Source organism: Oryx dammah, unplaced genomic scaffold (assembly GCF_014754425.2).
Source record: "Oryx dammah isolate SB20612 unplaced genomic scaffold, SCBI_Odam_1.1 HiC_scaffold_26, whole genome shotgun sequence".
In the NCBI taxonomy this organism is placed as follows: Eukaryota; Metazoa; Chordata; class Mammalia; order Artiodactyla; family Bovidae; genus Oryx; species Oryx dammah.
Genome location: NW_024070210.1, coordinates 89,252,256 through 89,275,346, shown reverse-complemented (window position 1 = coordinate 89,275,346; position 23,091 = coordinate 89,252,256). Strand labels below are relative to the sequence as shown.

The window sequence follows — 23,091 nt, the reverse complement described above, 5'->3', positions numbered from 1 at the left end:
TGTAAACAAAGACCTGGATATTCATTGATATGAAAAGTAGGAAAGAACTTTACATATTAAGTGAAGAAAGCTTAAATGGTATACTAGATTAAATTCTGAAATTTTACAGTTGTGTTTGGAGACTCTCCCCTTGTGGGTAGAGTCTCCTCTTAATGAACTCTTGCTTTTAACTGGATAAATCTATATTCTGAGCTATGAGGGAATCCCAAATTATGACCTGAAATGGATTTAAATTAAGAAAGCTTACAATTTCATTTCTATCTGCAAAACATTTAATTAAAAAATGAAGATAATTTATTTAATTATTTTTGTCTTATTTATTAAAGAGATGTACTTAGAGGCAAAGAATAGAACTGTGAAAATATGTGGGCTAAAATATTTTCATATATTTACCTGTAGAAGTAACATTTTTCTCAGTTAAAGTGAAAGTGGCTCAGTTGTGTCCAACTCTTTGCAACCCCACGAACTGTAGCCTGCCAGACTCCTCTGTCCATGGGGATTTTCCAGGCAAGAATACTGGAGTGGGTTGCCATTTCCTTCTCCAGGGGATCTTCTCAGCTTAAGGATGGAACCTGGGTCTCCTGCATTGCAAGCAGACTCCTCACCAGCTGAGCCAGGAGGGAAGTCTTCTCAATTAAAAACTGTATCTTTAGAGAAGAGTCAGTTGAAAGTAGGGATGATTTCAAATTAACCTTAAAATTAACTTTGAAGAAGATTGTGGGAAATAATAAGCATTTTAGAAAACGTATTTTTCTTCAGAAAAAATGCCACTGACATAGTTTTGAGACAGATGTGACTTACAAAGCTAACTAAGTTATTAAATAAGAGCTAGGAATAGTTATTTTCTTTAACTTACATTTTAATATTCAGGTAATCACAATAATAAACAACTTTTGCTTAAATATAGATAGGTATATTAAAATACATAAGTGTGTTATCTTTTGAACAAATTTTGTTTACTTTTTGATAAGTATTTTTAACTTTTATTTTGAAATAATTTTTAACTTATTGAAAATTTGCAAGCTTAATATAAAGACATTTTATACACTTTTTATAAACATTCACTAATTTTTAATATTTTGCCTCAACTGTCTTAGCATGCTTAAATACATAGAGTTTTAAAAACCATTTAAGAGTTATACATCATATGCCTTTACCCATTTATACTTAATTATGTATGTGTGAGCATATGCTCAGTTGTGTCCGACTGTTTGCAACACCAAGTACTGCAGCCCTCCAGACTCCTCTGGCCGTGGTATTGCCTGGGCAAGAATACTGGAGTGGGTTGCCATTTCCTTCTCCAGGGGATCTTCCCAACCCAGGGATCGAACTCATGTCTCCTGCATTGCAGGCAAATGCTTTACCACTGAGCCCCCAGAGAAGTTCTAATTATGTATAAAAAATAATTTTATTTTTGAAAGTAGTTTTTGAGTTGAATTGTCTTTAGGTCGACCAATGTGATGAAACAAATCATTTCAAATAGTTATGTCATTTCAGTTATTTCAGTGTTCACTTTTATCCTCAAAAGAGTCCTTGTCTGGACACTCATTTGTACGACCATCCTTACAATAAGGACATAATAGGCACTCAGTTTATATTTGTTGAATGATAGAATTTGTGGTCTTCTGCTTCCAATGTCATCTTTTAGCTGTATGGTAGTGATGCCTGGCGAGTTATAAGGTCTCATGATCCATACTTACTTCCCTTGTACACAGCAAGCAGAATTCATATCGTGGCTTTGACTTTGCAAAGAAATACAATTGTTACAGAATGTATTTTACACACCTAAAGATATTGGAGTACTTTTTATAAGACTTGGTAGCCTCCAGGGCATTTTTAGAATCATAGTATTTAGAGTTGAAATAGATTGTAGATACACATGATCTAGCCCAAACACTTATTTTATGAAAAAGAAAACTGATGCTCACAATTAGGTCATGAGAAAAGTGGAACACTGTCCCATGACTCCTTGCCAACTGATTTCTTTAACCTCAAAGATTTTCTTAGTGGACATTTGGATAGTTCTTGGACTATAAATTATTCTTTATTTTGTAAACATAATAGTAAATTGTGCTCTCCAACTAAACAAAGAGCAAAGCCTTTTACTTATATTTTAGCTTCAGGAGGAATGTGAGGCTTATTATTTTTTTTTTCTTGTAAAGTTTTGAAACCAAGGGGATGATGCTAGCTCTAAAAGAACCTCAGATTCCTTCGACAGTCTTCTTAAAAGTTTTAAAAATACAATTAATAGGATTCTATTTCTTTCTCTTTTGTTTTAGTATTCTGAAGAAGCCAATAGTCTCATTGAAGAATGTGAGCAAGCTGAACGACTTGGAGCTGTGGATGAATCTCTGAGGTTTGGTGTTTTATTTGCAGTAGTATTTTATGCTTTTTCAGGTGAAATGTTAACTTAAGAAAAAGAGTAACTCCATTTTCTTTGTTTAAAGTGAGGAAACGCAGAAGGCTGTTCTTCAGTGGACCAAGCATGATGATTCCTCAGACAACTTCTGTGAAGTTGATGGTATAACATTTTTTATACTATGAATGTTAAGATTGTACCTAAAGAAAAATATTCTTTTGAAATAATTTAAAGAAAAATCCTCAGTTTCTAATCCTCAGTTTCTTTTTGAGGGAGTGCCTCAAAAAGCTAAACACAGAATTACCATGTGACTTAACAGTCAACTCCTCAGCATTTACCCCCAAAGATTGAAAACAGTAAAGCAGATACCTGTACAACGTGTTCACAGCAGCCTTATTCGCAACAGCCAAAAGGTGGAAACAACCCAAGTATCCATCAGCAGATGACTATATAAACCCAGTGTAGTATACCCATACAATGGAATGCTGCTGCTGCAGCTAAGTCACTTCAGTCATGTCCAACTCTGGCAGCCCCATAGAGGGCAGCCCACCAGACTTCCCCGTCCCTGGGATTCTCCAGGCAAGAACACTGGAGTGGGGTGCCATTGCCTTCTCTACAATGGAATGCTATTTAGCCATAAAAAGAAAAGAAGTTCTGATTCATGTTGCAATATGGATAACACTGAAAACATTAGGCTAAATGAAATAAGCAAGGTGCAAAAGGCAAGTGTCCTATGACCCCACTTACATGATATATCTAGAATAGGCAAACTGATACAGGCAGGAAGTGGTTTTAAGTTACTAGGAGTTAGGAGGAAGGAGAGTGGGAGTTATTGCTTAATGGTTACAGTCTCTGTTTGAAAAGATAGGAAAGTTTGGAAACAGTGATGATGGTTGCAAAACATTGTGAATATAATTAATGCCACTGAATTGTAGTCTTAAACATGGTTAAAATGGCAAATTTCATGTTGTGTACATTTTACCACAATAAAACAATTTGAAAAGAAAACCCAGTTTCTGGAGAAAAAAATCACCTCCTGAGTTTGCAGTTCTGTGTACTTAGTAATTTATATATTTAACTTTTGTAATGTATACAGGTACTTTGTGTAACCTGCTTTGTTATACTGACCTTGGATTGTTAAATATTTTCCTTAATGATGATTTGTGTTGTTTTTTGGAAAGAAAATAATGAACCATAAGTTATGTCTGTGACATTTAAATAAAACCAAGCCAGAGCTTTGGTATGATTAAAACCTAGGAGTCCTAGAATGCATTAGAACCGTTTGGTTTATGGATTTTTAAATTAGATTTATAGATTCTCCCAGTCTTCCATTGTTTTTTTTTAGTATCTCCTTTTTCATAAGTGTACTTGTTAGCATTTTAATTGGCTAAACAAAATTAAATTGAGTTGAGTTTTTGTATCCTTCTTTGCTTCTTTTGGAACAGACTAATGATTTTTTTAAAAAAAATCAGTGAAAAGAATGATATAGATCATTTTAATTATAAGCAAAAGATGAATCTGAAACACTCCCCTCCCCAAAAAAGGGAAAGTACTCATATTTAATTTGTGGCTTTATTTTGGGGAAAAAAAGTACATAAACTTAATGAAAACCATGACCATATTTTAGCAGATACATATCTGTAATCCATTGTTTCTAATTCCCAAATCTGAAACTTTGAAAAATGACTATTTTTCTCCTTAAATTTAGTGCAGATTCACTCAGTATGAATATTCATGTTTTTTTTTTAATGTATTTATTTTTTATTTTACTTTACAATTTTGTATTGGTTTTGCCATACATTGACATGAATCCACCACGGGTGTACATGCATTCCCAAACCTGAACCCCCCTCCCACCTCCCCTCCCCACAACATCTCTCTGGGTCATCCCCGCATACCAGCCCCAAGCGTGCCATATCCTGCATCGGACATAGACTGGCAATTCGATTCTTACATGATATTATACATGTTTCAATACCATTCTCCCAAGTCATCTCACCCTCTCCCTCTTCCACTGAGTCCAAAAGTCCGTTATACACATCTGTGTCTTTTTTGCTGTCCTGCATACAGGGTCATCATTGCCATCTTTCTAAATTCCATATATATGTGTTAGTATACTGTATTGGTGTTTTCCTTTCTGGCTTACTTCACTCTGTATAATTGGCTCCAGTTTCTTCCATCTCATCAGAAATATAAATATTTATGTGTTTGTTTAAAGGTTGCTGCCCCAATCTCTGCTGGAATAATATTCAACATATGTTGCATGTACTGTATTACTCTTCTAAAATCTGAAAAGTTCCAAATTTCAAATCACATTTGGGCCCAAAGGTGTTGGGTAAAGAACTGTGGACTTATACCTAGTGTTAGGCCAATAAGGAAAGGATGATAAAATGCTCTCCCACCCCACTCCAGTACTCTTGCCTGGAGGGTCCCATGGATGGAGGAGCCTGGTGGGCTTCAGTCCATGGGGTAGCTATGAGTCGGACACGACTGAGAGACTTCACTTTCACTTTTCACTTTCATGCATTGGAGAAGGAAATAGCAACCCACTCCAGTGTTCTTGCCTGGAGAATCCCAGGGATGGGGGAGCCTGGTGGGCTACCATCTATGGGGTCGCACAGAGTCGGACACGACTGAAGCGACTTAGCAGCAGCAGCAGCAGCAACCCTAATTTTGCCATCTTTTCTGCAAGGATTCTTTGGCCTAAACATTGCTATGTGAGATAAAATTCGCCTTGTAACATGGCAACTTATATTTTTATTAGGCCTGCAGTATTAGAGAAAGAATGGGAATACCTTTACCAAAGCGTCCTTTTAAAGCTACATGCTTACTTTTGTGTCACAAATCAGTAATTCACTCCATATATGTTGGAGTTCTGTTATCTTGGCTGAATAACTTGTCCACATATTTTTGTTTCTTCTCTTACAGAAGGGTGAATATTTTTTTCAAAAAGGACAGCTTTATAAGAAATAAATAATGTATGTAATGGTAGGTAGAGGATAGGTATTTTGTAAATCTTTTTTTTTCATATATTATTTTTATTTTCTTATAACAAGTCTATAAGGTAAGCATTTGTCTTACTTAGGACTTGGTTTTTTTTTTGTTTATAGCCTTTCAGTATTTTATTTTTAAAAAATTAATTAATTTATTTTAATTGGAGGCTAATTACTTTACAATATTGTACTGGTTTTTGCCATACGTTGACATGAATCAGCCATGGGTGTACATGTGTTCCCCATCCCGAATCCCCCTCCCACCTCCCTCCCCATCCCATCCCTCAGGGTCATCCCAGTGCACCAGCCTGAGCACCCTGTCTCATGCATTGATCCTGGACTGGCAATCTGTTTCACATTTGATAATATACATGTTTCAATGCTAATCTCTCAAATCATCCCACCCTTACCTTCTCCCACAGAGTCCAAAAGACTGTTCTATAAATCTGTGTCTCTTTTGCTGTCTTGCATATAGGGTCATTGTTACCATCTTTCTAAATTCTATATATATGCATTAGTATACTTGTATTGGTGTTTTTCTTTCTGACTTACTTCAGTCTGTATAATAGGCTCCAGTTTCATCCACCTCATTAGTACTGATTCAAATGCATTCTTTTTAATGGCTGAGTACAAAATCACTGCAAATGGTGACTGCAGCCATGAAATTAAAAGACGCTTACTCCTTGGAAGAAAAGTTATGACCAACCTAGATAGCATATTCAAAAGCAGAGACATTACTTTGCCGACTAAGGTCCATCTAGTCAAGGCTATGGTTTTTCCTGTGGTCATGTGTGGGTGTGAGAGTTGGACTGTGAAGAAGGCTGAACGCCAAAGAATTGATGCTTTTGAACTGTGGTGTTGGAGAAGACTCTTGAGAGTATCGGACTGCAAGGAGATCCAACCAGTCCATTTGAAAGGAGATCAACCCTGGGATTTCTTTGGAAGGAATGATGCTAAAGCTGAAACTCCAGTACTTTGGCCACCTCATGTGAAGAGTTGACTCATTGGAAAAGACTCTGATGCTGGGAGGGATTGGGGGCAGGAGGAGAAGGGGACGACAAAGGATGAGATGGCTGGATGGCATCACGGACTCGATGGACGTGAGTCTGAGTGGACTCCGGGGGATGGTGATGGACAGGGAGGCCTGGCTTGCTGCAATTCATGGGTCACAAGGAGTCGGACACGACTGAGCGACTGAACTGAACTGAACTGAATATTCCATTGTGTATATGTACCACAGCTTTCTTATCCATTCTTCTGCTGATGGACATCTAGGTTGCTTCCATGTCATGGCTATTGTAAACAGTGCTGTGAGGAAAATTGGGATACACATGTCTCTTTTAACTCTGGTTTCCTCAGTGTATATGCCCAGCAGTGGGATTGCTGGATTGTATGGCAGTTCTATTTCCAATCTTTTAAGGGAATCGCCACACTGTTCTCCATAGTGACTGTACTAGTTTGCATTCCCATCAACAGTGTAAGAGGATTCCTTTTTCTCTGCACCCTCTCCAGCATTTATTGTTTGTAGACTTTCTGATAGCAGCCATTCTGACTGGCATGAGATGGTACCTCATTATGGTTTTGATTTGGATTTCTCTGATAGTGAGTGATGTTGAGCATCTTTTCATGTGTTTCTTAGCCATCTGTATGTCTTTGGAGAAATGTCTGTTTAATTCTTTGGCCCATTTTTTGATTGGGTCACTTATTTTTCTAGAATTGAGCTGCAGGAGCTGCTTGTATATTTTTGAGATTAATTCTTTGTCAGTTGCTTTGTTTGCTGTTATTTTTTCCCATTCTGAAGGCTGTCTTTTCACCTTGCTTATAGTTTCCTTCATTGTGCAAAAGCTTTTAAGTGTAATTAGGTCCCATTTGTTTATTTTTGCTTTTATTTCAATTACTCTGGGAGGTGGGTCATAGAAGATCCTGCTGTGATTCACGTCAGAGAATGTTTTGCCTATGTTTTCCTCTAGGAGTTTTATAATTTCTGGTCTTACATTTAGATCTTTAATCCATTTTGAGTTTATTTTTGTGTATGGCGTTAGAAAGTGTTCTAGTTTCATTTTTTTACAAGTGGTTGACCAGTTTTCCCAGCACCACTTGTTAAAGAGATTGTCTTTTCTCTATTGTATATTCTTTCCTCCTTTGTCAAAGATAAGGTGCCCATAGGTGTATGGATTTATCTCTGGGCTTTCTATTTTGTTCCATCAATCTATACCTCTGTTTGTGCCAGTACCATACTCTCTTGATAGTACTGTCTTTGTAGTATAGTCTGAAGTCATGCAGGTTGATTTCTCCAGTTCCATTCTTCTTTCTGAAGATTGCTTTGGCTAATTTGAGGTTTTTTTGTATTTCCATACAAATTGTGAAATTATTTGTTCTAGTTCTCTGAAAAATACCGTTGGTAGCTTGATAGATTGCATTGAATCTATAGATTGCTTTGGGTAGTATACTCATTTTTACTATATTGGTTGATTCTTGGTTCATGAATCAAGGTTGATTCTTGATTCTTCCAATTCATGAACATGCTATATTTCTCCATCTATTTGTGTCATCTTTAATTTCTTTCATCAGTGTTTTATATTTTTCTATATATAGGTCTTTTGTTTCTTTAGGTAGATTTATTCCTAAGTATTTTATTCTTTTCATTGCAATGGTGAATGGAATTGTTTCCTTAGTATCTCTTTCTTTTTTTTCATTGTTAATGTATAGGAATGCAAGGGATTTCTGGGTGTTAATTTTATATCCTGAAACTTTACTATATTCATTGATTAGCTCTAGTAATTTTCTGGTGGAATCTTTAGGGTTTTCTATGTGGAGGATCATGTCATCTGCAAACAGTGAGAGTTTTACTTCTTTTCCAGTCTGGATTCCTTTTATTTCTTTTTCTGCTCTGATTGCTATGGCTAGAACTTCCAAAACTATGTTGAATAGTAGTGGTGAGAGTGGGCACCCTTGTCTTGTTCTTGACTCTAGGGGAAATGCTTTCAGTTTTTCACCATTGAGGATAATGTTTGCTGTGGGTTTCTCATATATGGCTTTTATTATGTTGAGGTATGTTCCTTCTATTCCTGCTTTCTGGAGGGTTTTTTTTTTTAATCATAAATGGATATTGAATTTTGTCAAAGGCCTTCTCTGCATCTATTGAGATAACCATATGGTTTTTATCTTTCAATTTGTTGACATGGTATATCACATTGATTGATCTGCAGATATTAAAGAAACCTTGCATCCCTGGGATAAAGCCCACTTGGTCATGATGTATGATCTTTTAACATGTTGTTGAATTCTGTTTGCTAGAATTTTGTTAAGGATTTTTGCATCTATGTTCGTCAGTGATATTGGCCTGTAGTTTCCTTTTTTTGTGGCATCTTTGTCTGGTTTTGGTATTAGGGTGATGGTGGCCTCACAGAATGAGTTTGGAAGTTTACCTTCCTCTGCAATTTTCTGGAAGAGTTTGAGTAGGATAGCTGTTAGCTCTTCTCTAAATTTTTGGTAGAATTCAGCTGTGAAGCCATCTGGTCCTGGGCTTTTGTTTGCTGGAAGATTTCTGATTATGGTTTAGATTTCCGTGCTTGTGATGGGTCTGTTAAGATTTTCTATTTCTTCCTGGTTCAGTTTTGGAAAGTTGTACTTTTCTAAGAATTTGTCCATTTCTTCCAAGTTGTCCATTTTATTGGCATATAATTGCTGATAGTAGTCTCTTTTGATCCTTTGTATTTCTGTGGCTGTTGTGATTTCTCCATTTTCATTTCTAATTTTGTTGATTTGATTCTTCTCCCTTTTTTTCTTGATGAGTCTGGCTAATGGTTTGTCTATTTTATTTATCTTCTCAAAGAACCAGCTTTTAGCTTTGTTGATTTTTGCTGTGGTCTCTTTTGTTTCTTTTTCATGTATTTCTGCCCTAATTTTTATGATTTCTTTGCTTCTACTAACCCTGGGGTTCTTAATGTCTTCTTTTTCTAGTTGCTTTAGGTGCTGAGTTAGGTTATTTTATTTTTCTCTTGTTTCTTGAGGTAAGCTTGTATTACTATGAACCTTCCCCTTAGCACTGCTTTTACTGAGTCCCATAGGTTTTAGGTTGTTGTGTTTTCATTTTCATTTGTTTCTTTGCATATTTTGATTTCTTTTTTTATTTCTTCTGTGATTTGTTGGTTATTCAGAAGAGTGTTGTTTAGCCTCCATGTGTTTGTATTTTTAATAGTTTTTTTCCTGTGGTTGACATCTAATCTTAAGTAGAAATTTGAGCTTTTGTCATCTGGAAAAATATGGTTATACTAACTTTTTAAAATGAAGTTGGAGAGAGATGAAGTTATGTCATAAGTAAAATTATGAGTCAGCTAATGTTTATTATGAAGCAGAATATTAAAAATTTAATCATTCCTCGGTGGTTTGTTTTCTGTCTTAAAATACTAAATGCTGAGTATTATTTATATATTTTGAAAGTCAGTGTTAGTTTTTTATAAATTTATTATAATTTGCTATACTGAAGTAATCTCTATAGTACTATTAGTAATTGAGATGAACAAAGTATCTGTTCCTAAACTAGGTGATTCCATGCAGATTTGTTTTTAAAGTTTTTATTTTTATTTCTAGTTATTTTAATTGCTACTTTTACCTTGACTCTCAGTTATTTCTAGGTGCTATCACTGTGCTGTTTCCAGAAGCAAATTTCCTTCTAATTTATGACTCTAATGAACTGTGAATTGGGTTAAAAATAACCAAGCTTAGTTTATCTTAATTTTTTAAATGAGAAGTAGATACTGTAGAGAGCTTGATGGACTGTCACGTAAGCACCTTTCAGCTCAGATTTTTGTCATCCACTTTGGTGCTTTGAGGCCATTTTCACTCGCTTCCTCATTCTTTGTTAGTTCATGCTGTTAAACTTTATAGATAAATTAGGTTATTACTGTATTGTTAACTAATTCCATAAGGCAACTGGAGAACTGCTGCTGCTGCTGCTAAGTCACTTCAGTCGTGTCCGACTCTGTGCGACCCCATAGATAGCAGCCTACCAGGCTCCCCCATCCCTGGGATTCTCCAGGCAAGAACACTGGAGGGGGTTGCACTAGGGGTTATATTTTTTTTGTTTCATTTTAAAGTTTTACTACATTATACAAATTTATAGAACATATGAGAAACCAATATCCCACCAATTTTGGTGTGGTTTTCATATATATCTATAATTATCTTTTCTATAGTGCTTATCTTTTCATTTTAGTAGGTTGCCTTTGTACTTAATAGTTCTCTTGATTGTAAAGTGCTTTATTATATATCATAATACCAGTGGAAATGGAAATGGAAGTGTTAGTTGCTCAGTTGTGTCCAACTGTTTGTGACCCCATGGACTATAGCCCACCAGGCTCCTCTGTCTGTGTAATTCTCCAGGCAAGAATACTGGAGTGGGTTGCCATTTCCTTCTCCAGAGGATCTTCTAATACCACTAGTTAGTATTTATTTTACTCTTATTATTGTTCTAAGCACTCTGCATCTTTAAACTTCATTAAGTCTCACAGTAACACTATGAGTATTATCCCAATTTTACAAACGAGGATACCGAGGCATAGAGAATTTACATGACTTGCTCAGGGTTTCAAAGTCAATAAGTAGTAGGTTGTTTGTTGTTCTGCCACTCAGTTGTGTCCAGCTCTCTGTGATCCCCTGGACTACATCATGCCAAACTTCCCTGTCCCTGGCTCCTAGAGTTTGCCCAAACTCACGTCCATTGGGTCGATGATGCCATCCAGTCATCTCATCCAGGTACTCTAGCTCCAGAGCCTGTGCTCTGCTCTGTTGGACATTTAGGATGCTTCTAATTTTCCCTTTTATAAATAATACTGATACAAATATCATCCTGTTTATAATTTTTTGCATATTTAGGATTATGCCTTTGGGACAGCTTTGTAGTGGTCATGTAAAAAGAAAGTATTTGGTAACAAACTGTGTGGCACCAATATGTCTTCATTTACCTCAGTTACTTATGAACTGCTTGTGGTTAATGTGATGGGAAATGCCTGGATAGCTTACCGGAATCAAATTACTATGTTCCTTTAATTCTGTAATTCACATATTCTTTTTTTTTTTACCTTTATAAAACCAGGATGCTTTTGCCACTGGTGTGTAATTTAATGTGGATGTTTTTGTTCCTTCTTCTTTTCCCTTGTATTTTTCTCCTTAAAAGGTGTTTTTAAGTCCCAAATGCATTGTTAACATTTGTAGTGCCTTAGAATCAATGGAATACAGTGTGTCATACTAGCTTTTTAAGGTAACTGAAAAAAAAGAAAGATTATTATAAAACATTTTATTTCACAGATATACAGTCTCCTGATGCTGAGTATGTCGATTTGCTCCTTAATCCCGAGCGCTACACGGGTTACAAGGGACCAGATGCTTGGAAGATATGGAATGTCATCTATGAAGAAAACTGTTTTAAGTATGTGTCATTTTCCTTTTGCTCATTTCTCTTTATAAACAAACAGAATCATAATGACTTAAAATTGCAAATCAAATTCACTTTATTAAAGGATGTATTTGGACATAGTAACATATTCATTCATTAATCCAGTTTCCCTCTAGGGAAACATGTAGACATGCATGTCAACAAATACTTCTTTCTTTTTTAAAAGACTTAGAATAGTATTAGACGTTTGGGGGAGTGTTGTAAGCATTTCTCAAATGTTCCTTAAGTGGGTTATAGAATCTCAGGTGAGCTAACCTAGAGCCAGAGAGATGATATAGTTAGTGCAGGGAATACATTAGGGTATATAGCTGCATATTCTTCTCGGTGCTCTATACTCCTCTTTTTTTGTTGCTGTGGTTATTTTATCTGCTTTCAAATTAAAGTTAAGTTCTTTTCAGAGAAAAATATTACTTATCATAAACAAGTAATATTTGAGCACTCGTGATGTGCCAGTTGTTGTGTTAAATATGTTATAAACATTTCCTCCTTAGTCCTTGTAACAACTCTGTATTGTAGTCATCACTGTTTACAGATGGAAAAACTGACTCTTGGAAAGGTTCAGTGATTTGTCTAGTGTCAAAGACATAGTGGAAGAATCCTCTTTGTCCTCCTACCGACTACAATGGAAGCTGTCAGTTTGAACAGTGGGGGACTAAGACGTGCTTCAAGTTTACCCACTTGTAAGCCTCTAGGCTGTAAACAGGGTACTTACTGGGTTTTGGAAGGGATGTGTGTGCACATGGGTGTGATGCTATCTCAGAGGTGGGGATAATTCTGGGAAAATTTCTGGAGTTCCCAAGTGTGGCAAAAATACTTTTTACTTTTCGTGTCAAATATAAACATTTGAGATCAACAGTTTCTTTTTTTAACTTGCAGAATTTCTACAATTTAGAAAGTGGAGAGTTTTCATTATTTACTCATTTCTGCCATGTGTTTCATTTAAATTCTCTTGACTCTTATTAGGAATGTTTGATTTATAGAATTTATTGACTTACTTTAGAGGTTTTTTTCCCTAACTTTTTATATAAACGAAAATAGAGCCCAACTAAAGCATTTGTTAGATTTTGTATTAGTTATTAGTTAGTTATTGTTTCCTAATTGATTTATATCATTGTCCACATAATATTTCTAAAATATAAACAATGTAGGAGGCACTAAAATTGAGTATGTTAAAATACAGCTTACGTGTTCTGTTCTCAAAGTGTCTCAAGTTGTGCAATTGTAAAACAAATAAAGTACATTAAAATGATCCCTAAACTCTATTAGTGATACTAGATTTAATTTGGGATTTAAAAACATTTTAGTGACATTACTCTCTTTTTTCTTATTAAATACTTATTGTAAACTTATTAAAAACCATCTTTATTGAAATTATAACAAACTTGATGGCCACAGAGCAAATTGATAGACTTAAAATTATCAAAGTGGAAAATAATCTAACCACAACTGTTTTTATCCCTTTTTATTTTAGTGCTTGTGTTGAGTATTTGCCTTTTTTTCCTGCTTGTTTTTGAAACGAGTATATTTTATGACATACACATGTATATAACAAATATAAAAATATGTTAGTAACTAAGAGGAGAGCTTGACTGGTGTTTTTTATCTTGCTTTGTTTGAAGAAATGATTATGAAATGACTTTTTGGCTGCTACAGTGGGAAGAGATCAGAAACTTTATCACTAAAACAAATAACCATCCTCCCTTATAGCAGTTAGAAAAAATAAATATTTTATAAAATCAGTAAAGCAGCTTGATTTTAGATATAGTTATTAACCAGTGCAGGAGACATAAGAGATGCAGTTCCATTCCTGGGTTGGGAAGATCCCCTGGATGGAGGAGGACATGGCACCCCACTGCAGTATTCTTGCCTGGAGAATCCCATGGGCAGAGGAGCCTGGCCATAGGGTTGCAAAGATTCAGACACGATTGAAGTGACTAAGCACGCATGCACGCACATAATTATTAAAAACTTTCTGAGGGAATTTCACTTTTACTTAACTAATTATAGCATGATGGGTAACATATTTATGCTTTATACTTTAATTCTTTGTTTCTAGGCCACAGACAATTAAAAGACCTTTAAATCCTTTGGCTTCTAGTCAAGGTGAGTTATTTATTTGCACTGTTATTTATCAGCTAGTCAACTTTGGTTAGAAGGAAGGAGGAGGCAAGATAAGGATTGGCAGGAGCATTGGAGATCATATATTCCTGTTTTCATAAAAGTTATGCCTCATTCTTGCAGAGAAAGTGGTGTTGAAAATATTTACACTTTAGTAAGGAATATTTTCATAATGAATTTACACTATCATAGGATGAAGTTTAAATCATACATTTTTAATATATTTTTGCAGAATGTGTGCTTTCAGGCTTTCAGTTGTTTTTACTCATCTTTTAGTTCAATGAATATCCAGAAAACTTCTGCCTTACATTTTCCTAAAACTTGAAATTATATTGTTTATCTTGGGAGTCTGATTTCAAATTCAGTTGACTTTATATCTCATTAACATTTTTCATTTTCTGCTTATACTCAGGGTCTGGCTTAAATGCTTCCTTGCCCACTCCATCGATTTCTCTGATCTCCCCTAAGTGGCAGTAATCTCTCCACAAAATGATCTTATGTATTATTTTGTTCCTCTTTCAGTTCTTTCCACTTGCTAGCATTATTTTACTACTATTTATGTGTCTATTGGCTTCCCAGGTAGTTCAGTGGTAAAGAATCCACCTGCCCAGCAGGAGACTCAGGTTCAATCCCTGGGTCGAAAGATGTCCTGGAGAAGGAAATGGCTACCCACTCCAGTATTCTTGCCTGGGAAATCCAATGGACAGAGGAGCCTGATGGGCTATAGTCCATGGGGTTGCACAGAGTCAGACATGACTGAGTGACTAAACCACACCACCACCACCATGTAACTATTGATTTCCCCTAGTACTTTGGACATATGAGTAGCATCTTGGTTTCATCCCTTAGTAAAGAGCCTGAAACATAACAGATGGAATAGTTAAATGATCAATGAAAATCGCCCTCCTCATTTAATGGTCTTGTCTACAGTAGTAAAAATCACTTGTTCCTTCAACAAATGATTATCCACTATTTACTATGTGTTAGGCACTGGATAGGTGCAGAGGGGACATAAAATTGAAAGTCACAAACCTTGCCCAGTCTATAACAGGCAGAACAGTTTGTTGAATAAACCATTTTAAGTGTATGATTTCAGGCTTTTTCCCTAGGAAATACATATCCATGTTTTCTGAAGATATGCTTACTGATGAATTCTTTGATGTACTTTTAGAAAATGTGGAATGGTTTTCATTTTTTAAATTTATTTGAAAAACTGCTGATCTTATAAAGTCAACAAACAGAAATTTACTTCTGGAAAGCAGTGAGATTGCATCATTCCATAAAGGCTGGCAGACTAGTCATTCTTAGGTTAGAAATGAAAAAATGTCTTTAAACACAGCTTTTGATTTATATGAAGTCACATATGGTACTCAGTGGAAACTATTGATTTAATATCAGATGAGATGCAAATTCCTAGGCAAGAGATAATCTTCACTCTTATGTGAAGTCAGTCACATTATGATCTGATAAGTTAATTAACCACCTTTGCTTATTTTAAAGATAAATGGGAACAATGTCAGTCTTTATCATCAGGGAACTGGTTAAATGAGTTATGGTATTTTTATATAGTAGAATATAGCCATTCTAAATGTTGCTGAAAATTTTGTATTCATTTATATCAGTAGTGATCAATAGCACATTTAGGCGAAGAAGCAGGTATTAGACAGTATGTATTAATATATATTTTATAAAAACATAAATAGTATAATATCTCACTATCCTGTGCACAAAGAAAAAAGACACTTACCAAAATGTAAATGGTATTTATCTTTGGGCACAGGGAGTTATGAATGATATTTTTTATTTTGTCTTTGTCTTATCTTTATAACATATATTTGCAATGAGCATCTGGTACTTTAATAAATGATGGCATTAAATAAAAGTGGCAAAATGAAGACAGTTTTTCAGTACTTAATGAGCAGCTGCATACAAACTGCTGGATTGTGCATATTTGGATCTTACACATAGTCTTTAAAAATATTGCTGAATAAGGTAAATTTTTATAATGTCAGTTCTGGGAATTTTGAAGCAAAAACACAGATCCTTAGCAGACACTGTCTTATAGCTGTAGGATAAATAAATAGGTAAAAAGGCTCTGACAGCCAAATAACTGTGAGTCCTTGAGATATTTAAGAGTACTCTTAGATGATAGATTACATTTCTCTTTCCTGTCAGCCCACATTAAATCTTGAACAAGCTGAAACTACTCTTTATCCAGGCTCTTGGAAATGAGGCCATTTAGTTAAATTAGGCATAATTCCTTTTATGACCAGAAAGAGCTGCATTCACAAGCATATCACTCTCAGATGCTCTCTATGTGGGTGAGCTGATGGACTAAAGGTAATGGAAGTGTAGCATTTTAAAAGGGGCATCTGGAAGGAGTTTTCAATAATAAAACTTTTTTTTTTCTTTTTTCAGGTAAAAGTGAAGGTAAGTATAATTTCTTTATCATACGTGACAGATATGAATTTGCTTATATTCAGAGGTTTGTGGGCAAACTTGTTTTTTCTTCCCACACGTGAGACTTGAGAAGTTACTTTTTATTTGTTTATCTAAGATGCTGACAGGGACAGCATAGGTTAAGGAAAAATGACTCTTTGTGCCTGGGATCAGACAGTAGAGACAGGCTGCCTCAGACTCTGATAATTCAGTCATACATTTTATGTGTGTGAAAGTGAGGCATTTCCCGGCCTCTGTCAGGGAAAATTTCTTCTTTATTGACTGAATCTGGGATGTGCTGGGTCACCCATAGGAAGGTTCTAGGCATGATCACTGAGGAAAACAATAGAATGGGGAAGACTAGAGATCTCTTCAAGAAAATTAGATACCAAGGGAACATTTCATGCAAAGATGGGCCTCAATAAATGACAGAAATGGTATGGACCTAACAGAAGCAGAAGATATTAAGAAGTGGCAAGAATATACAAAAGGACTATACAAAAAAGATCTTCATGACCCAGATAATCACGATGGTGTGATCACTCACCTAGACCCAGATATCTTGGAATGTGAAGTCAAGTGGGCCTTAGGAAGCATCACTACAAACAAAGCTAGTGGAGGTGATAGAATTCCAATTGAGCTATTTCAAATCCTAAAAGATGATGCTGTGAAAGTGCTGCATTCTATATGCCAGCAAATCTGGAAAACTCAGTGGCGGCCACAGGACTAGAAAAGGTCAGTTTTCATTCCAGTCCCAAAGAAAGGCAATGCCAAAGAATGCTCAAACTGCCACACAGCTGTACTCATCTCACACACTAGTAAAGTAATGCTCAAAATTCTACAAGCCAGGCTTCAGCAATACGTGAACCATGAGCTTCCGGGTGTTCAAGTTGGATTTAGAAAAGACAGAGGAACCAGAGATCAAATTGCCAACATCTGCTGGATCATCGAAAAAGCAAGAGAGTTCCAGAAAAACATCTATTCTGCTTTATTGACTATGCCAAAGCCTTTGACTGTGTGGATCACAATAAACTGTGGAAAATTCTGAAAGAGATGGGAATACCAGACCACCTGACCTGCCTCTTGAGAAATCTGTATGCAGGTCAGGAAGCAACAGTTAGAACTGGACATAGAACAACACTGGTTCCAAATAGGAAAAGGAGTATGTCAAGGCTGTATATTGTCACCCTGGTTATTTAACTTATATGCAGAGTACATCATGAGAAACACTGGGCTGGATGAAGCACCAGCTGGAATGAAGATTGCTGGGAGAAATATCAATAACCTCAGATATGCAGATGACACCACCCTTAGGGCAGAAAGTGAAGAGGAACTAAAGAGCCTCTTGATGAAAGTGAAAGAGGAGAGTGAAAAAGTTGGCTTAAAGCTCAACATTCAAAAAACTAAGATCATGGCATCTGGTCCCATCTCTTCATGGCAAATAGATGGGGAAACAGTGGCTGACTTTATTTTTTTGGCCTCCCAAATCACTGCAGGTGGTGACTGCAGCCATGAAATTAAAAGACGCTTACTCCTTGGAAGGAAAGTTATGACCAACCTAGATAGCATATTAAAAAGCAGAGACATTACTTTGCCAACAAAAGTCCATCGAGTCAAGGCTCTGGTTTTTCCAGTAGTCATGTATGGATGTGAGAATTGGACTATAAAGAAAGCTGAGTGCTGAAGAATTGATGCTTTTGAACTGTGGTGTTGGAGAAGACTCTTGAGAGTCCCTTGGACTGCAAAGAGATCCAACCAGTCCATCCTAAAGGAGAACAGTCCTGAGTGTTCATTGGAAGAACTGATGTTGAAGGTGAAATATCCAATACTTCAGCCACCTAATGTGAAGAGCTGACTCATTTGCAAAGACCCCGATGCTGGGAAAGATTGAAGGCAGGAGGAGAAGTGGACGACAGGATGAGATGGTTGCATGGCATCACCAACTCAATGGACATGAGTTTGGGTCAACTCCAGGAGTTGGTGATGGACAGGGAGGCCTGGTGTGCTGCAGTCCATGGGGTCGCAAAGAGGTGGATATGACTGAGCGACTGAACGGAACTGAAGAGGCATGATCAGAGCATTGATCTACTGGCTTCCAAGCCTGTGCTGATTCTTGGGTGTGGATATCATTGCCAGCTCTTTAAGTTATTGTAATGCCCCAAATTTTAACATATTTTAGGTTTACTGTGTCTTTTTGAGAATATTTTTGCTTTATGAATTAGATTGGAATGATTTTTGTTATTCTTAAGGCCATGTGTTTAGCAATATGAGAAGACTCAGCAGTAAGTAGCTTTACTCTCGCTAGATGAGATTGTTAAAATGTAAAGGATCACTTTTGTCTCACTCTAAATTCTCTTCTCTTTTAAAAAAAATTTTTATTTATTTATTTTTGGCTGTGCTGGATCTTTGTGCCATGCAGGGTTTTCTCAAGTTGCAGGAAGCAGGGCCTACTCTCTAATTGTGGTGCATGGGCTCATTGCCATAGCTTCTCTTGTGGCACTTGGGCTCAGTAGTTGTGGCTCCTGGGCTCTAGAACGTGGGCTCAGTAGTTTGGCGCATGGGCTTAGTTGCTCTGTGGCATATGGGATCTCTCCCTACCAGGGATCCAACCTATGTCTCCTGCATTGGCCGGTGGGTTCTTTACCATTGAGCCAGGGAACCCCACCATAATCTCTGTCTTCTGAGCATTATTTTTACAGGTTGCATTAGATAACAGAATCCGAAAGTCTTATAACTTTGTTCTTTTATTATTATACTTTATTTTATAGTAATGGTAGCAGCTAAATAAAATACTGAATCATAACTATACTATTTGGAAGAGAAATTCTTCAGTAGTATGATTATTTTTGCAAAGGTGTCTCATATTTTGTTACTGTTAGTGGTGATCCTATAATTTTCAGTTATGAATAACTTTATTCCACCTTGGGTGTTCCCAGTTCTATGCTATATTCTGGCTACATTAAAAGAAGCTATTTTACCAGTGCGGAGAGCCCTTCCTCCTGGGCCATGGGGCGTGGCCAGAAAGGCAGCTGCCCCCTCACCCATCATGCACCACATATTCGTGGGGAACCTGGTGCTGAACCATTGGTAGACGACCTGCTTCTGGGTCAGGGTTTCGTATGTAGCAGAGCAGCTCCCTCACTGCTGTGTCCTGAAAGTCAGCCCTCAACACAAGGGTTTATAAAAAAAATTTAATAAACAAATTTTAAAAGAGAAAAAAGAAGCTATTTCAGTTTTTTAATACCATTTCAAGATCTTAACCTGTCTCATTATCAAAGTAAAGATGGTTAACCTATCCTTAGAGAAAACATCTTATTTATGAGTGTAATTTTAAGTGTTCATTCTGGTAAAATATGAAAGCTGACGTATTAGGCGGTTATCTAATTGGATCATATTCACAGACAATCTACTTCAGGACTATAAAACTAAATGAAAATTTCTTTGGAAGACTAGGTCCTAACTTAAAAAAAATATTAAACCCCAAACATAGAGGTTCCCAATAAGGAAACAAATTACTTGTAATCCCACAACCCCAAAATAATTGACATTAATAATGGCTAAGAAGACATGCCAGTACTTTTCAAACTAATTTGCAAATATGAGTTTATTTAATCCTTCCAACAATCCTAGGACATTTTGTTAGGATTTTTATTTCCATTTTTATAGACAGAAAATGAATCCCAGAAAGGTTCAGCAAATCAGCTAAAACCATGTGATTTCTAAGTAGCAGAGTTTGGGATTCAAATCAGGCAGTTTGATTTCAGGGTCTATGCTTTTAACTACTTCATACTGCTTTTCTGCTAACATTTTGATAATTATCATTATTTTCATGTTTATACTAATATTTTTGTAATATATACATTATGATTTTATATATTATTATTACCATGTCAACTTGCTCCCTCAGCCATCAGCTCAGGCTGCTCTAACAAAATACCATAAACTAGGTGGCTAAAATAAAAGACATTTATTTTCTGAGTTCTGGAGGCTGGGAAGTCCATGATCAAGGTGCCAGCAGATTTGGTTCTTGGGGAGGGCCCTCTTCCAGGCTTACAGATAGCTGTAAAGATACTGGTTCCATCATGGTGACCCCACCCCCATGACCTCATCTTAGCCTAGTTATCTCCCAAAGACCCACTTCCAAATACCATCATATGGTGGGGGGAGGAAGGGGGAGTTTAGGGCTTCTACATATGAATTTTAGTGGGGGACACAAACATTCATCCATAACAACTTAGATTTCTAGAAATGGATTTACTGGATCAAAGGATAAGGACATTTTAGGCTCTTGATACATACGACCAGTTTCTTTTTGTCATTGAAAGGGTGTGCTAATAATTTACACCCCTTCCAGTCATTGTGCCACCTAGTTTTACCTGACTCTTGTCTAAATTAAGTATCATATTTTTTCTTTACTCTTTAAAGTTCTGTCTTTACAGTTTTAATTTGCATTTTAATTAATTTTTTTATTGAGGTATAGTTGATGTCTAATATATGTTTCAGGTGTACAACATAGTGAGTCAGAATTTTTAAAGGTTGTATTATAGTTATTTAAAAATATTTGTTTTGTTCGCTATGTTGTACAAGATATGCTTAATTTGCATTTTTATTATTGATGTGACAGAACAATTTTTATCTGTTATTACCATTTGTGTTTTTCCTTTATGGATTCTCTGTTCATATTATTCACCCTTTTTAATGGGCGCTTTAGCATTTTTATTTGGTGTATGAACTTTTTATACACTTAAGATATTATCCTTTGTTGTGTTTGCAACATACATTTTACTCAGTTTGTTTGCATTTTGCTTATGTTTATGAAGTTTTCTGACACAAATGTTTTAAGTTTTTATGTAATCTGTAAATATATAAATGTATGTTTATTCTGTTTGTCATTTCTTCCATTACTTTTATGCTTGTTTGGTTCATTATTAATATTACTATAAACAACTTTGGTGAAAAGGGCCATATAGTACAATGTTTGTCATCTCTAGTAGATATAGACATAGAATGTTCACATAGGTATAATATTTCTTATGCCTTTTTACATATTATTTCAAACAAACATTTTCATGCATTGTCTGTGTTCCACACGCTTGTCATTTTAAGCTTTATATTATTCAGTCATGTTAACTGGTACATAGTATTCTATCATGTTAGCTCAGGCCTTGTGCATTTTAGTTATTTCAGGTTTTAAAAATTACGTAGAACATAATCATCTTTCAACGTATTATCCCCCCACCTCCATTTTGAGTTATTTCTTTAGAGCACAATTCTAAGAGCAATTATCAGGTCTAAGTATATGAACAGTGATTGCTGTAGGTCATAGAATATAAGTGATATTTGGTTTTTGTAACATTTCCTTAAATTGTTCTTTTGAAATACTGCATGGCATAAAATACTATCAGCCATAGACTAATAATATACTTCCAATAATACTATTTTATAATTTTGACTTCTCTCATTTTAAAAAGTATATAATGTGTTCTTAATTTTTATAACATGAATTGTTATTAAGGCTAAGTATTTTTCCATGTATAGATTTACTATTTAATTTCTGTGTTTTGACCTCATATAAAGCACTTTATCCAAAAAGTTATAAGGCTAGGGCCACCTAAGGCAATGCTAAGCCTTCTAAAGATTGAGCAACTGAGTGGTGGTTAAAGTGAATCCATACCAGGAACCTTTCTCCTTTGCAAACAAGACTGGGACCTTTAAATTGCTGTTTGGCACAAATTTGTTATAATATTTTAAAACTTTTGAAAAATATGTATTTTGGCGTTTTTGCAATCTTGTGACTTATTTTTCTTTTAATTTCAGAGAATACTTTTTACAGTTGGCTAGAAGGTAATTGGACACTTTTAAACAAATTTAATTCTTTTTCATTTTAAAATACACATAAAATTAATTTTATATCTTACAAGTTTCACATATGAAATTTCTATTTCCAAATTACCTTTTGTAGGTCTCTGCGTAGAGAAAAGAGCATTCTACAGACTTATATCTGGCCTCCATGCAAGCATTAATGTGCATTTGAGTGCACGGTATCTTCTACAAGGTATATAATAGTCACTTTTATTGACTTTACCACACTTAATTTCTTAAATTCTTAAAATGTTCTTGGTATTTCCTGGATGGGAAAAGATTGGCCCTGTTGAGTATTAGGCAGGGAAAATTTTATTCCTAAGTGGCAGTAATCAGGAATGTGGGAACTGTGGACATTATCAGGAAAAGTTCAGCCTATTCTTAGCAGTCTTCACTTTCTTTTAAGAAGCTGCTCAAAATCATACACATCACTTTGGAAATGTTCTTTTGTTTTGTTGTGGGAATTGAAATAGCTCCCAAGAGCAAAGTTGTTTTCATTAGATACTACTGTATCTGAATCCTTCTGTTTGCATGTCAGCTTTCAGGCCTGCAGTTTAATGGGTAAAAGCTTTTTTTTTTTTTTGCTGCTCTTCATTCTTTACAAGGCTGTTGAAAAATGAGACCATGTTGGATTTCCATCAGTAACATGTTTATTCTAGAATTAAAGTATCTCTTACTTCTTAGAAACAAAATCATATTAACTTTAATTAGGACTTCAAACTCATTAGTAATTTCAGATAGTCATCTTTGACTTCTGTATCTTGGTTTTATGAATATATTTATATTCAGAAATTTGATTGGATTAGTCCTGGTTTCTCAGTAAAGCAATTGAGTTTATTTTCAGTAAAGCAATTGAGTTTATT

The 23,091-nt window shown here is 35.6% G+C and overlaps 1 protein-coding gene across 1 annotated transcript in view; it reads left to right on the top strand.

The window, feature by feature from the left end:
- The window catches only part of ERO1A (endoplasmic reticulum oxidoreductase 1 alpha), a 53,321-nt gene that overhangs the window by 20,265 nt on the left and 9,965 nt on the right, over nt 1–23,091 (top strand). Inside the window, exons 5-11 of the mRNA XM_040225864.1 lie at nt 2,280–2,356; nt 2,448–2,521; nt 11,662–11,782; nt 13,866–13,912; nt 16,346–16,357; nt 22,184–22,210; nt 22,329–22,421. Of these exons, the coding sequence (XP_040081798.1) occupies nt 2,280–2,356; nt 2,448–2,521; nt 11,662–11,782; nt 13,866–13,912; nt 16,346–16,357; nt 22,184–22,210; nt 22,329–22,421 (451 nt within the window). The remainder of the gene's footprint in view (nt 1–2,279; nt 2,357–2,447; nt 2,522–11,661; nt 11,783–13,865; nt 13,913–16,345; nt 16,358–22,183; nt 22,211–22,328; nt 22,422–23,091) is intronic.